General features: G+C 45.0%; 2 protein-coding genes across 2 annotated transcripts; one reads left to right on the top strand and one right to left on the bottom strand.

Moving 5' to 3' along the window:
• Positions 1 to 1,744: 1,744 nt before the first annotated feature.
• Positions 1,745 to 3,835, bottom strand: LOC133896882 (uncharacterized). The gene is made up of 5 exons (XM_062337520.1): positions 3,573 to 3,835; positions 3,352 to 3,458; positions 2,806 to 2,928; positions 2,422 to 2,720; positions 1,745 to 2,344 (listed from the first exon to the last, which is right to left on the bottom strand). The coding sequence occupies exons 1-5, from the start codon at positions 3,833 to 3,835 to the stop codon at positions 1,745 to 1,747; spliced, it is 1,392 nt and encodes a 463-aa protein (XP_062193504.1).
• Positions 3,836 to 5,882: 2,047 nt separating this feature from the next.
• On the top strand, positions 5,883 to 14,576 carry LOC133896800 (phosphoenolpyruvate carboxylase 2). Its single transcript, XM_062337438.1, has 10 exons — positions 5,883 to 6,243; positions 7,363 to 7,754; positions 7,836 to 7,920; positions 8,047 to 8,269; positions 8,415 to 8,518; positions 11,924 to 12,011; positions 12,120 to 12,274; positions 12,362 to 13,360; positions 13,572 to 13,958; positions 14,081 to 14,576. Exons 1-10 carry the CDS (start codon positions 6,067 to 6,069, stop codon positions 14,375 to 14,377), a joined length of 2,907 nt encoding a protein of 968 aa, XP_062193422.1. The 5' UTR covers positions 5,883 to 6,066; the 3' UTR covers positions 14,378 to 14,576.
• The last annotated feature ends 340 nt before the right edge of the window (positions 14,577 to 14,916 follow it).

Genomic DNA, 14,916 nt, shown 5'->3' with positions numbered 1-14,916 from the left:
CGAGCACTCGGTTCCCCAAGGACCTTAGAAGTCCTTCGTCGGTGGCCCCCACAGAGGTCCATCGGTGAGGTGTCAACCAGTGAAAGGCCCGATGCCGCATTTAAGAGGGCGCGTGGCCTGTCGCCTCCAACTGCTCCCCCCACGCTTCCTGACAGCACCTGCCACGCTCTAGCAGGGGGGCATGGAGACATTTAATGCACGGGTCCCATCCCGCGTTATCTGGCGCGCCTCGGAATAACATCACGAAGCCCAAGGCGCCCTGCCTACCGCCCTGCTATGTCAGGCGTACAAGACCAAACGGGCACACCGGGCTGCCCGGTGGGCCCTCTCCGTGGTGCCCGTTGCAGAACGTCATCATGACGTCCGAGACCGGGCGGCGGCGCATTTTCAACCCCCTGTCACTTCGCGTAGCAGCCCATGATGGCTGCTTTTCCATTTATGGCGCTTTGGAACTCGTGCCCTCCCTTTCGGGGCACGCTACCACCGGCGAGTATTTAAGAGAAGCCGGTGGACACGGAAGAGAGATCCACATCCAAGACACCGGATTCGGACACTCAGAGCCAAGGAAGAAGTAAGCTCCCGTACAAGCACAGAAGCTGAGACCACTGAAGAACAAGGAGCCCAAAGCCTATGATACACAGTACGGGGATACAGATACGGGGATACGGATACAGGGATACAACATTTTCCAAAAATAGCAATACAGGGATACGGTAAACCCCAAATACAATATTACAACCATAGTCGAATATTGTGCATTACATAATAATATCAATATATCATAGAAATATAGGATAAAGAAACATGCTAAGCTCTTCAAGAACTGATAAGAACTCAATCTTCCCCTCCTAATATCTCCTCCTCAAATTCTGGCTCATCAAGTGTCAGATCAGCACCTTCTAAAAAGCCAACACTAAAAAAGCTCTCGGTGCCATCTCCCCCGACATCCCACATTCGGCTTGGCCCACTTTGATAATCATTGGACTTCCTTGAAAGAAGACGCAAGTTGTTATGCACAAACACCAAATCCTCAGCTCTCTCAGGAGTGAGCTTATTCCTCTTCATGCTATGTATCAAAGCATATGTGCTCCAATTCCTCTCACAGCAAGAGGAAGATGCTGGCTGCCCAAGTAGCTTCAAAGCTAAATCTTTCAACTCTGGGGTGTGAACTCCATAAGTGCCCCACCATTGCTTTGTCTCAAAATGGGCTATATCCTCAACTGAGTCAGGGTCATCAAAGGCACCCAAAAATAGTGAGAAATCAGCAAATTGTGTCTTGATTTTCCTTAAGTCATCCGGATCCGGAAAGAACTTTCTAAAACTCAGTATTAATTTCAACATCATTATTTGGGCTGACATGACTAGATACTTCATTAAGCCAAGCTGGACTATAGTATCTATCATCACCACTATAACAAAAAGAATCATCAAGATTGTGCAATTCAAAACATTTAAATGACAATGTAAGGTTGATATTTTGTTACCTTGGATTTAGTGAGTGTGCCAAACACTGGAGAGGATTATTACTCTTGCCCCACCTAGATAGTAAAATGCTTTGAACAACATCAAAAAAGACACTTGTACCACCATCCACAATTCTCTCCTTCCGATAGATACAAGCTCTCACCTAAGATATATAAAAAAAATCAGCAAGCATAGGACAACAAAATCAGCAAGCATAGACAACTAAATGTCAAAATCAGCACATCACCTTCTCTATCATGGAGTCCCACATCTCATAGACCTAATAGAGACATGGCTTGTCTGTGTCAGCTGCCCGTAGCATTGAATAAATGGGATCGGTGAAATCAACAATGTATTGAACTTGATCCCACCATATATCATTGATAATCTTTTCCTTCACCGCTTGAGCTTTGGTTGGATTGTCCTCCCTATAAGCCATCCACTTGTCACCAACAACCATGAGCATCAATGCTTCCTTGATAAGCAAGAACCTCTTCAACATGACAATGACACTAGCAAATCTTGTTTCCGCAACTGCAAGAAACTTGAGTTTGGTAAACTCATTGAACATGGACAACCTCATGCCATGATTCATGATGTAATTCTTGATATAGAAGGCATCTTCTGAGATGTGTTTGATCCAAACAAGTTCTTTATTGTCGCCTTCATTGTCCTTTGGAGCACAAATATTCTTCAATGCAAGGTTGAGGGTGTGCACAACGCAAGGAGTCCAAAAGATGTTCTTGTACTTTGATTCAATCATCAATCCGACGGCTTTGCAATTTGCCGCATTGTCAGTGATCACTTGGACCACATTCTTTGATCCAACTTCCTCTATCACCTCCTTCAACCTATCGAAGATATATTCCTTGCTTTTCACCTATTAAGAGTTCAAGACAGGAAGACCATAAAGTACCAAAAAAAGATCAAAAAGACAAGCTCAAATTGATTTTGTACCTCTCCTTCGGAGTCAATTGATTTTAGGAAAATTGGAGCACCCTCTGTCACAGCTATAAAATTTAAAATTGGGCGTCTTTGTGGATCAGTCCACCCATCAGCTGCAATAGTCACTCTGTTGAAGGGCCACGTGGATTTGATAGGTTGAAGCATCCTCTCAACATGTGCCTTCTCTTTTTGGAGAAGAGTTGTCCTCAATGCATTATATCCTGGAGGCACATAACCACCCATTTTGTTGTTTGCAACAAAATTGTAAGACGACCGATAATTGGGGTTCCTTGCCACATTGAAAGGAAGCCCTGCAAAATAAAGTACTAGCATGCTTCAAACGAAATGAGAAATGCAAAATACAAGTACAACATAATTAATTGCAATTCTACAAACCTGCAGTGTAGAACAATCTTGCAATATGACCATTGGCAATGTGTCGGGTTTCAGCATTAAAACTTTCTAAAATCTCTGATTGCTTCCCTTTTCTTTTCTTTGATGATGGTGGCAAGCCTGAATCTTCAAAAGGGGTAAGAGAAGTAGCTTATTCCTAGGGGCACTATTTGTTGCAACCTTTGTAGCTTCATGATCTTCCTTGCGAAGTTGCTCAAGGATAGGGTATGAAATCTTCTCACAAATCACAACACCCGTATTTCTCACCTTTAGAAGATGAGACCTCACTCTTGAATAGCTGCCCGGATAATCTTTTTCACAAAAATGACACCTAAATCTCGCATTGCCTCCACGGCCGGGTGCCACATATCTGGTAACATGAGCCCACAATGGATATTTAGGGTTCCTGTACTCAGTTTCTTCATTTTCTATTTCATGACTACCAACAGAGGATCGTGTTCCTGTTCCACTTCCACTTCCACTTGATGCCATTACAATGCCTCAGCTTCTAGTCCTAGCGGAGGAAGATGGGAGGGGGGCGCGCCTTACCTGCTGAACTGGATGAAGCGGCGCGCCTTACCTGCCGACAGAGGAAGCCGTTTCCCAGGATGAAGCGGCGCGGCACATTCCGCCGGCTCGGCATGTCCGCGCGCATCCTGGACAAAGCAGGCAGCAGCAGTAGCAGGTTCTGCCAGGAGAGGAGGGGCGGCGCCGGCGGATAGGAGGGGAGGCGGCGCCGGTGGACAGGAGGGGAGGCGGCGCCGGCGGACAGGAGGGGAGGCGACGCCGGCAGACAGGAGGGGAGGCGACGCCAGCGGACAGGAGGGGAGGCGGCGTCGGCAGAGAGGAGGAGGGGCAGTGGCGGATGGATGGCCTGTGCAGTGGCGGCGGAGAGCAGAAAGGTTCCAGCAGATTGGCCTGTGCAGTGGCGGCGTAGAGGAGAAAGGTTCCAGTAGCATCCTCTCATACATGGGTCGGGCCGTATCCCCCGCGTATCCCTGCGTATCCCCTGCGTATCCCCTGTGTATCCCATTTATTTCGTATTTTTTTAAAATAAAAAAAGGGATACGCTGGGATACGCATATCCCCGCGTATCCCCATTCCGTACGCATCCTGGACGGGGATACGATGCCTCTGTGGAGTACCCGTGCAACAGAGCCCGAAGCTCTAGGATAGACAGACATTCTTGTAACCAGAAACACATCCGAGAGACATCCTCAGAACATTTATAGCATACACACAGGAGTAGGGTATTACGCTCAGTGTGGCCCAAACTTGTCTAAAAATCTCTCCAGTGCATTTACTGCATTCTGCATTCGATCCTTCCATTCCACCTGCCATCGCATTTATGTCCATTTATTTCACCCGCAAAACAGATTCAGAATCATCCCCCGGCCGAATCTCAAAAGGGTCCCTCTGGATCCCTGCTTTAGGAGTTCACCCTCCGACAAGGACCAATTACGCGGAGCGGAGGCAAGAAGGTGTAGCAAGAGGTGAACCCACTCCTAGCTGAATCATATTTTAATATGAACGAGAATTATATACTACCTAAATCATGTACTTTAGTCTTGATTAGGTTCACAAATGAAGAGGATATGGAGTTCACTATCTGTTGACGAATACCTCTAATTCCAAGACTCATGTCGGCCAACCTATTTCGTTTCAGCATGCATAATACCTATGGATGGAAAGATAATCAAGTCTACTTTCATCGCCAATAAACGGCTCGTCATTTTGACTTCTCAATAAAGAGTTATGGCTGTTTTTCTAGAGACTATATAGAAGATAAAAGGACTGCGCGAGACTACACGAGATTGCTTCTTGGAGACCTTTGAGCTAGCCAATTTTTCAGAAAACTCAAAGGTCCTTTCACACCCAGCTAGGAGAGTTGTTCCTAATATAAATATCCCATGTGTTTTATCATTTGGGGACTTTTGATTTTCCGAAACATGAACTCCTTTTGTTTATCTATGTGCTAGCAAATTTCAGAGAGTGGTCTCTTCCATTTTGCTCTTGTGATTTTTTTCGCGAGATTATAGAAGCGGGCGTTTGATGACTCTCAATTGGTGCTCCAGCTCTGTTTGATTGCAGGATGTGTTAGTCGGTAATTTAGAGTGTGATTGGTTGAATCCTCGATTCTAGTTACCGTATAGAGATGGTGGTTGGCTTTGAGTATATTTATCAGGTTGCATAGTTATCTTGGCTGTTTGCAGATAGTTATCCTTGCTTGTTGATCCTATATCGTGAAAATAGGACCGCCCCCGCATCATCCAATAAATATGATAAAAATACATATGAATAGAGCATGATGGTTAAGCGAATACAAGACCATTTATATATTTTTTATTTTTATCATTTCAAATTGAATTAAAAAGAGAATATCACGTAAAATGATAAAAATACATATAAATGAAGCATTGCAAAGAACTCACTTTTTCACCAAGTAACCTAGGGTTAAAAATAAGTTTAGAAATTATTACGCCATATAAAGAGGAATATTAATGAATTTTTCTAGATTTTTAGAAATTTGTTTGAGGCCTGAAAAATTGCTAGAAGTTCTAAAAGTAGTATTTTTTGGAGTTTTTTATTTTGAAACCTACATAGGGTATTGAGGTGAATACTTTTGAAATGAATTCATCATGAATTATAGGATCTACAGAAAAGTTTTTTAATTTTAGAACACAACAACCTCACTGTCTAAGTAGAGAAAGAGAGAAAAATTAAAATTAAAATCTAACATGTACTATTCATCCAACCTAAGTCACCAAATATTTGACGTAACTCAGGGCTACCATGTCAGCTCTATATGTAAAGGCATCGGAGCGAACACCAACATGATCACCTTGATCACACTATATGTATTGATATGATCAAGTTAAAAAGTCACGCCAATGATTCCGACGTAACAAAAGAGTCTGTTTTTAAAAATTTAGTTTCTCACTATTAAAATATTAGTTTAAAAAAGATCAAAATAAAAAAATCAATCTATAGATTCTAGACTGTTCATTTTTTTCCCTAATCAACGCTAAATTAGTATGATAATCCGTATCCCGTACATTCGCCGGGCTGCTATCCATCCTTCCTTCTATAAGTGTGCCCGCCAGAACCCTCTCCTCCCAGTCTCCCACAACCGCAGCAGCCTTGATCTCCTCCTCCTCAATCCGGCCAGGTTCTTGTTCGGTGTTCTTGAGCCGAATCGTCCGCCACGGCCATTGCTGGTGCGTTGGTTCTTGGCAATTGGGTTAGTTGTGTTGTGGGGCGGAGATGGCGGCGCCGGCGGCGGGGAAGGTGGAGCGGCTGTCGTCGATCGACGCGCAGCTGCGGATGCTGGTGCCGGGTAAGGTGTCGGAGGACGACAAGCTCATCGAGTACGACGCGCTCCTCCTCGATCGCTTCCTCGACATCTTGCAGGGCCTCCACGGCGACGACATCAAGGAGCTGGTACTTCTCATTCTCCTCGGTTCTTGCCCCGCTCCGTTCCTGCTCTTGTTTTCGTTTGTTTTAGTTTGCCGTAAAGGTTCAATCTTGGGTTGGATCTGACTAATCCAGTTCAGTCTTGAAACGTGTACCTGTTATTATCTTTAATTCCTTTTTTCTTAGCTTTTAATTCCTTTTTTCTTAGCTTTTAGTTTTTTTTCCTCTAGATCTGTGCTTAGTGCGTTTTTACAGTGAAGAAGTATCAATCTTTGGTCAAAGGCATGAGATTAGTACATATTTTTTTATACCTCCTTGTTTTCTTGGTTAGTGCAGTTTGAGTATTGTTGGAGAGTGTGCTTGACTTCAGAGTTCAGGTGGTTACTGCTTAGTTTGGTGTTCTTAAGTAGGATTTAGTGTAATTTTAGAATCTTGGAGGATGCTTAGGCACTGAATTGATGTTCCCAGTGCTCAATTTATTGTTCTTTACTCAAAGATTGTTTTGTTTCTCCAGTGCAAAAGGAGACTGACCATCTCAATTTTTTCTCAGTTATCTTTTCGTTGATAAAGGCATCTTTTTTGCTTAATAGGCCCTTTTTGTTATTGGAGTGTTAGTTTGATTAGTCGATTATGGTCAAAATTTTAATGTTAATCGGGTCGGCAAAACATGACTTGAAAATGCCTTTGCTGCCAGGTGAGGATATCTAATTTATCATATATGTCGTGTGTCTGACTTGGACCAATTTTACTACGTACGAAGCCTTCGGATTTGTCATCTTTTGACTACTTGACTTTATCCTTTTGGATGACAAAATATAGTTGAAAAATCTTTTTCTCCAGAGTTGAGATTTACCAATTTAGTTCTAATATTTACCGACTGATTACAACACCCTTTTTAGGAGAACCTTCATTTGGAATTGTCATTCTAAGGCGATGCAATTCATAGCTTGTAAAAATCTGTCATCCCTTGTAGCCTTACAAAACGTAAACCCCCAGAACGTATGACAATTCCACAGCCAAACTATGAAAAAAATCTTTTTAAAAGAACGTATAATATTGGATCAAAACAAGCCATTATTGAAGTGGGCATATCAAGGCTAAGTTTTTGCATTGTTCCGGTATAAATTGAATCTTCTTGCTCTATAGGTTCAAGAATGCTATGAGGTAGCTGCTGAGTATGAAACAAAACATGACTTGCAAAAACTTGATGAACTTGGGGAGATGATAACAAGCTTGGATCCTGGGGACTCTATTGTGATTTCCAAATCTTTTGCGCACATGCTTAACTTGGCCAACTTGGCTGAGGAAGTCCAGATAGCGTACAGGAGGAGAATCAAACTCAAGAAGGGAGACTTTGCCGATGAAAACTCAGCAATCACTGAATCTGACATTGAGGAGACATTTAAGAGGCTTGTTGTTGACCTGAAGAAGTCACCTGCTGAGGTATTTGATGCCCTCAAGAGCCAGACTGTTGACCTGGTTTTGACTGCACATCCAACGCAATCTGTGAGGAGGTCACTGCTCCAGAAACACTCGAGGTTAGTTAGACAAACAGTGCATCGCAGCTGACATGATTTTGTTTTTAGTTGTTAGTCTTGGTTTCAGTATCCGTATTTCAGGATACGGAACTGTTTGGTTCAACTATACTCAAAAGATATCACACCAGATGACAAGCAGGAACTTGATGAGGCTCTACAGAGAGAGGTATTTATTGTAAACCTTGCATTTATTTGATGCATAAGCATAATCTAGTCATAGAATTCTTTGAAGCATGATACCAAAGAGATCCATTCTTAATTTCTTATACTTACCCGAACTCTTCTTTTACAGATCCAAGCTGCCTTTAGAACAGATGAGATCCGAAGAACGCAGCCCACTCCCCAAGATGAAATGCGTGCTGGTATGAGCTACTTCCATGAAACAATATGGAAGGGTATTCCAAAGTTCTTGCGTCGGGTCGATACTGCATTGAAGAACATTGGGATTAATGAGCGTGTTCCTTACAACGCTCCTCTTATTCAGTTCTCTTCTTGGATGGGAGGAGATCGTGATGGTGAGTGATATCTCGATGTATATATCTGTCATATGACAGATCCTAAACATATCCTGTGTTCACAGTTTTGCACCAGTGTCCATTGATAGATTACATCCAATGTTTGCACTCTAATTTGCAAAATGCAATGCATTTACAAATGCAGGAAATCCAAGAGTGACACCAGAGGTTACCAGGGACGTCTGCTTGCTTGCCAGAATGATGGCAGCAAACTTATACTGCTCACAAATTGAGGATCTCATGTTTGAGGTAGCTATTACTTCGGTACAACAACAACAACAACAACAAAGCCTTTCAGTCCCAAACAAGTTGGGGTAGGCTAGAGATGAAACCCATAAGATCTTGCAAGTCTAGTCATGGCTCTGGCACGTGGATAGCTAACTTCCACGCACCTCTGTCCATGGCTAGTTCTTTGGTGATAGTCCAGTCTTTCAGATCCCTCTTTACAGACTCCTCCCATGTCAAGTTTGGTCTACCTCGACCTCTCTTGACATTATCCGCACGCTTTATTCTTCCGCTATGTACAGGCGCTTCTGAGGGCCTGCGTTGTATATGCCCAAACCATCTCAAACGATGTTGGACAAGCTTCTCTTCAATTGGTGCTACACCAACTCTATCACGTATGTCCTCATTCCGAACCCGATCCTTTCTTGTGTGGCCACACATCCATCTCAGCATGCGCATCTCCGCTACACTCAACCGTTGGACATGTTGCCTTTTAGTTGGCCAACATTCTGCGCCATACAACATCGCAGGTCTAATTGCCGTCCTATAGAACCTGCCTTTTAGCTTCTGTGGTACTCTCTTGTCGCAGAGGACGCCGGAAGCTTGGCGCCACTTCATCCACCCGGCTTTGATTCGATGGCTCACATCTTCATCGATTTCACCATCCTTCTGCAGCATCGACCCCAAATATCGAAAGGTATCCTTCTGAGGTATCACCTGCCCGTCAAGGCAAACCTCATCTTCCTCGTGCCTAGTAGTACTAAAGTCGCACCTCATGTACTCAGTTTTAGTTCTACTAAGCCTAAAACCCTTCGACTCCAAGGTCTGTCTCCACAGCTCCAACTTTCCATTTACCCCCGTCCGACTATCGTCGACTAGCACCACATCATCTGCAAAGAGCATACACCATGGGATATCACCTTGTATATCCCTTGTGACCTCATCCATCACCAAAGCAAAAAGATAAGGGCTCAAAGCTGACCCTTGGTGCAGTCCTATTCTAATTGGAAAATCATCGGTGTCACCATCGCTTGTCCGAACACTTGTCACAACATTATCGTACATATCCTTGATAAGGGTAATATACTTTGTTGGGACTTTGTGCTTCTCCAAGGCCCACCACATAACATTCCGCGGTATCTTATCGTAGGCCTTCTCTAAGTCAATGAACACCATATGCAAGTCCTTCTTTTGCTCCCTGTATCTCTCCATAAGTTGTCGTACCAAGAAGATAGCTTCCATGGTCGACCTCCCAGGCATGAAACCAAACTGATTTTTGGTCACGCTTGTCATCCTTCGTAAGCGGTGTTCAATGACTCTCTCCCATAGCTTCATCGTATGGCTCATCAGCTTAATCCCACGGTAATTAGTACAACTTTGAATATCCCCCTTATTCTTGAAGATTGGTACTAATATACTCCGCCTCCATTCTTCGGGCATCTTGTTTGCCCAAAAAATAAGGTTGAAAAGCTTAGTTAGCCATACAATTGCTATGTCTCCAAGGCATCTCCACACCTCAATAGGGATACCATCAGGGCCCATTGCCTTGCCTCCTTTCATCCTTTTTAAAGCCTCCTTGACCTCAAACTCTTGAATCCTTCGTACAAAACGCCTGTTGGCATCATCAAAGGAGTCGTCCAGCTCAATGGAAGAGCTCTCACCTCCTCCATTGAACAGCTGGTCGAAGTACTCTCGCCATCTATTCTTAATCTCATCTTCCTTCACCAGAAGTCGATCTGTCACATCCTTGATGCATTTGACTTGGTTGACATCCCTCGTCTTCCTCTCACGGATCTTGGCCATCTTATAGATGTCCCTTTCCCCTTCCTTCGTGTTTAACCGCTGGTAGAGGTCCTCATACGCCCGACCTCTTGCTTCACTCACTGCTCGCTTTGCGGTCTTCTTCGCCACCTTGTACTTCTCTACGTTGTCAACACTCCTGTCCAAGTGTAGGCGTTTGAAACATTCTTTCTTCTCCTTGATAGCCTTCTGGACATCCTCGTTCCACCACCAGGTATCTTTCGCTTCGCTTCTACTTCCCCTCGTCACCCCAAACTCCTCGGAAGCCACCTTCCGAATGCAAGTCGCCATCTTTATCCACATATTGTTTGCATCACCTCCTTCCTCCCAAGAGCCCTCCTTAATTACCCTCTCCTTGAAAGCTTGAGCCGCTTCCCCCCTGAGCTTCCACCACTTCGTTCTAGCGACTTTAGCGCGCTTATCCCGCTGGACACGTATCCGAAAGCGGAAGTCAGCCACCAAAAGCTTATGTTGAGGGACAACACTCTCTCCAGGTATCACCTTACAATCTAGGCAAGCACGCCTGTCTTCTCTTCTCGAGAGGACGAAATCGATCTGGCTAGAGTGTTGGCCACTACTAAAGGTCACTAGATGGGATTCCCTTTTTTTAAAGAGGGTGTTAGCTACGATCATGTCGTAGGCTAGAGCAAAGCTTAAGACATCCTCTCCTTCTTGATTCCTGCTTCCATACCCAAAGCCCCCATGCACCCCCTCGAAACCTGTGTTAGATGTACCCACGTGGCCATTGAGGTCTCCTCCTATGAAGAGCTTCTCGCCAATAGGTACACTCCTAACCATGTCCTCCAGGCCTTCCCAGAACTCTCTCTTGGTGCTCTCATTGTGGCCTACTTGAGGGGCATACGCGCTGATAACATTGAGAACTAAGTCCCCAACGACCAGCTTGACCAGGATAATCCGGTCCCCTTGCCTCTTGACGTATACCACTCCATACTTGAGGCTCTTGTCGATCAAGATGCCTACTCCATTTTTATTTGTAGTTGTCCCCGTGTACCACAGCTTGAAGCCGGTATCCTCCACCTCCTTCGCCTTCTGTCCTTTCCATTTGGTTTCTTGGACGCATAGGATATTAACCCGTCTCCTCACCGCTGTATCAACTAACTCCCGTAGCTTACCAGTCAGGGACCCTACGTTCCAGCTACCTAAGCGGATCCTACTTGGCTCGGCTAGCTTCCTTACCCTTCGCACTCGTCGAGTCAAATGCGAAGACCCTTGCTCATTTTTCACTACACCCGGGCGCCGATGTAGCGCGCCACTAAGGATGCGACGACCCGATCCTTGCCCACTTATCACCGTATCCAGATCAAGATACGGCGCGCCACTAAGGGGGTGACGGCCCGGCCCTTGCTCATTTAACACCACATCCGGGTTCCAATGTAGCGCGTCGCTAAGAGGGTTACGCCCCAACGATTTTCTTTCAGGTTTCATCTCCATAAGAGTGGCTGAGTTTTATGTTGGCTCGCCAAGCCTAACACAACCCTCCTCCTTTACCCGGGCTTGGGACCGGCTATGTCGAGACAACATAGGCGGAGTTTAGCTATTACTTCGGTAATCTGAGTTTAGTTGTATACATCGGACCGTTGAAGTTAATAAAACTTCAAATGCTTGCAGTTGTCTATGTGGCGATGCAATGATGAGTTGCGCTCCCGAGCTGATGAGCTGCACCGCTCTTCTAAGAAGGATGCCAAGCACTACATAGGTACATATGAGTGACAACATCTAGGCCTTCTTAATTGTGATTGGTTGTTGTATAGACCATTTTTGTTAAAACATTTTGATGGTTAGTCTATATTATTCGCTCATGTAGAGTTCTGGAAGAAGGTTCCTCCAAATGAGCCGTACCGGGTAATACTGAGTGATGTGAGGGATAAGCTCTATAATACCCGTGAACGATCACGTGAGCTATTATCCAGTGGACACTGCGACCTTCCTGAGGAAGCTACTCTGACAAATGTTGAGCAGGTTGATTATTGATTAATGATCATCAGGAAATAATGACTTTGCATTTTTCTCAATGAGTTTCTAATCTGTAGAAGCTATCTCTTGCAGCTATTGGAACCCTTGGAGCTATGTTACAGGTCACTTTGTGCTTGTGGTGACCGTATAATCGCTGACGGAAGCCTTCTTGATTTCTTGCGTCAAGTTTCTACCTTTGGGCTCTCCCTTGTGAGGCTTGACATTAGGCAAGAATCAGATAGGCACACCGATGTACTTGATGCCATCACCACATACCTGGGGATAGGATCTTACCGTGAGTGGTCCGAGGAACGCCGTCAAGAATGGTTATTGTCTGAACTCAATGGGAAGCGTCCGCTGTTTGGCGCAGACCTTCCCAAGACTGAGGAAATTGCTGATGTTCTAGACACATTCCATGTGATTGCTGAACTCCCTGCTGACAATTTTGGAGCCTACATCATTTCCATGGCAACAGCTCCTTCAGATGTCCTTGCTGTTGAGCTCCTCCAACGTGAATGTCATGTTAAGATGCCACTTAGAGTTGTCCCACTGTTTGAGAAGTTGGCCGATCTTGAAGCTGCACCGGCTGCATTGACCAGACTATTTTCAATAGATTGGTACAGACAGAGGATCAACGGCAAGCAGGAGGTCATGATTGGGTATTCAGACTCAGGCAAAGATGCTGGCCGTCTGTCAGCAGCTTGGCAGATGTACAAAGCACAGGAGGAGCTCGTCAAGGTTGCTAAGGACTTTGGTGTGAAGTTAACAATGTTCCATGGACGTGGTGGGACTGTTGGAAGGGGTGGTGGTCCCACTCACCTTGCCATCTTGTCCCAGCCACCAGATACGATCCACGGATCACTCCGGGTCACTGTCCAAGGTGAAGTCATTGAGCAGTCCTTTGGTGAAGAACACTTGTGCTTCAGGACACTGCAGCGTTTCACGGCTGCTACTCTGGAGCATGGCATGCATCCACCCATTGCACCGAAGCCAGAATGGCGAGCTCTACTTGATGAGATGGCAGTTGTGGCAACAAAGGAATATCGGTCCATTGTCTTCCAAGAACCACGTTTCGTCGAGTATTTCCGCCTCGTGAGTACTTGTTCTTATCCACCGTCAGATTAGGAAAATATAAAGTGAACAAAACTTTTGCAATAGGTTTGTCATGATAGTTAATATGAATTTAGCATCATGGTTTATGGGACCTTATACATTTCGAATCTAAACTAAAATGGTCCTTGAAGCCATACAGTTAGACCCTACATCGAGCCAAATGTTTACTTTGTGATATCTGTGTTGACAGGCAACACCTGAAACAGAGTATGGCAGGATGAACATAGGAAGCAGACCATCCAAGAGAAAGCCGAGTGGTGGCATTGAGTCGCTCCGTGCAATCCCATGGATCTTTGCTTGGACGCAAACACGCTTCCAGCTCCCCGTCTGGCTAGGCTTTGGAGCCGCATTCAAGCATGTCCTCCAGAAGGACATCAGGAATTTCCACATGCTCCAGGAAATGTACAATGAGTGGCCGTTTTTCAGGGTCACCATCGATCTGGTTGAGATGGTGTTCGCCAAGGGTAATCCTGACATTGCTGCCCTGTATGACAAACTCCTTGTTTCAGAGGAACTACGACCACTGGGAGATAATCTGAGGGCCAACTACGAAGAAACCCAAAAGCTTCTCCTTCAGGTCTGTCTAACAAAGCCCACACATTTCTTGTACTTTGTTCAACCACCATTCCAGCTTAGACAATACAGAACTCAGATTACTTATTGTCATACAATGACACAATTGGCTACTTTGGACTTCAGGTTGCTGGGCACAGGGATCTTCTTGAAGGTGACCCTTACCTGAAGCAGCGCCTCCGCCTCCGTGATGCGTACATCACCACCCTGAATGTCTGCCAAGCCTACACGCTGAAGCGGATCCGTGACTCAGATTACCATGTCGCGCTGCGCCCGCACCTATCCAAGGAGATCATGGACTTGAACAAGCCGGCCGCGGAGCTTGTGAAGCTGAACCCGGCCAGCGAGTATGCCCCGGGGCTGGAGGACACCCTCATCCTGACCATGAAGGGCATAGCTGCCGGTCTGCAGAACACCGGTTAAGAAAAGGAGAGGATGCCTGAGTGCCATCCTTTTTTTTTGTATCTTCAGGGATCTATTTCTTTTGGTCATTTGCTCTAGGCCTTTGTATCTTGCCAATGTAGCTGCATCTTCGTCTCCCTGACTCGTGAGAAATAATGACGTTTTCGCCAAAGCGTTGATAAATAAAAAGGGAACAATGATCAAGTCTGGTCCGTTAGTAGACTGTTGTGTCATAACCTTATTACAATGGAATTTGAATATTGGATTGGACACAACAGAAGTGTGGCCTCTGTTTTGCCTGAAATAATTCTCAGATAGGTTATAAATTAAGGGAATTGTGCGTTCCAGCTAGGCTGTAAACACCCTTTTGTGAGTCTGCTGTCTGCTCGGTACTTGCTGTGCTATATGAGTCAGAATTGCACGACAGTGTGCAGCCACTATCACAGTACAGTACGGAGACGGCATTTTTGACTTTTAGTGCTGGTTCGATCTTAGTCAGTAAATTATCTCTAATAGAAACTGTAAATAGTATTTTCCTTTATTACAAAAGGCTACTACAA

The sequence above is a fragment of the Phragmites australis genome, chromosome 17, assembly GCF_958298935.1.
Source record: "Phragmites australis chromosome 17, lpPhrAust1.1, whole genome shotgun sequence".
Lineage (NCBI taxonomy): Eukaryota > Viridiplantae > Streptophyta > Magnoliopsida > Poales > Poaceae > Phragmites > Phragmites australis.
Note: the sequence above shows the minus strand (reverse complement) of the source record. Positions and strands in the feature narration are given on the sequence as shown.

Coding starts and splice junctions, on each gene's coding strand:
- LOC133896882 (XM_062337520.1), bottom strand. CDS start 3,835: ATGGGATACACAGGGGATACGCAGGGGATACGCAGGGATACGCGGGGG. Junction 2,929..3,351: donor CGCTTCATCCAGTTCAGCAG/GTAAGGCGCGCC, acceptor CCCCTTTTGAAG/ATTCAGGCTTGCCACCATCA. Junction 2,345..2,421: donor CAATTGACTCCGAAGGAGAG/GTACAAAATCAA, acceptor AACTCTTAATAG/GTGAAAAGCAAGGAATATAT.
- LOC133896800 (XM_062337438.1), top strand. CDS start 6,067: ATGGCGGCGCCGGCGGCGGGGAAGGTGGAGCGGCTGTCGTCGATCGAC. Junction 6,244..7,362: donor GCGACGACATCAAGGAGCTG/GTACTTCTCATT, acceptor CTTGCTCTATAG/GTTCAAGAATGCTATGAGGT. Junction 7,921..8,046: donor ATGAGGCTCTACAGAGAGAG/GTATTTATTGTA, acceptor CTTCTTTTACAG/ATCCAAGCTGCCTTTAGAAC.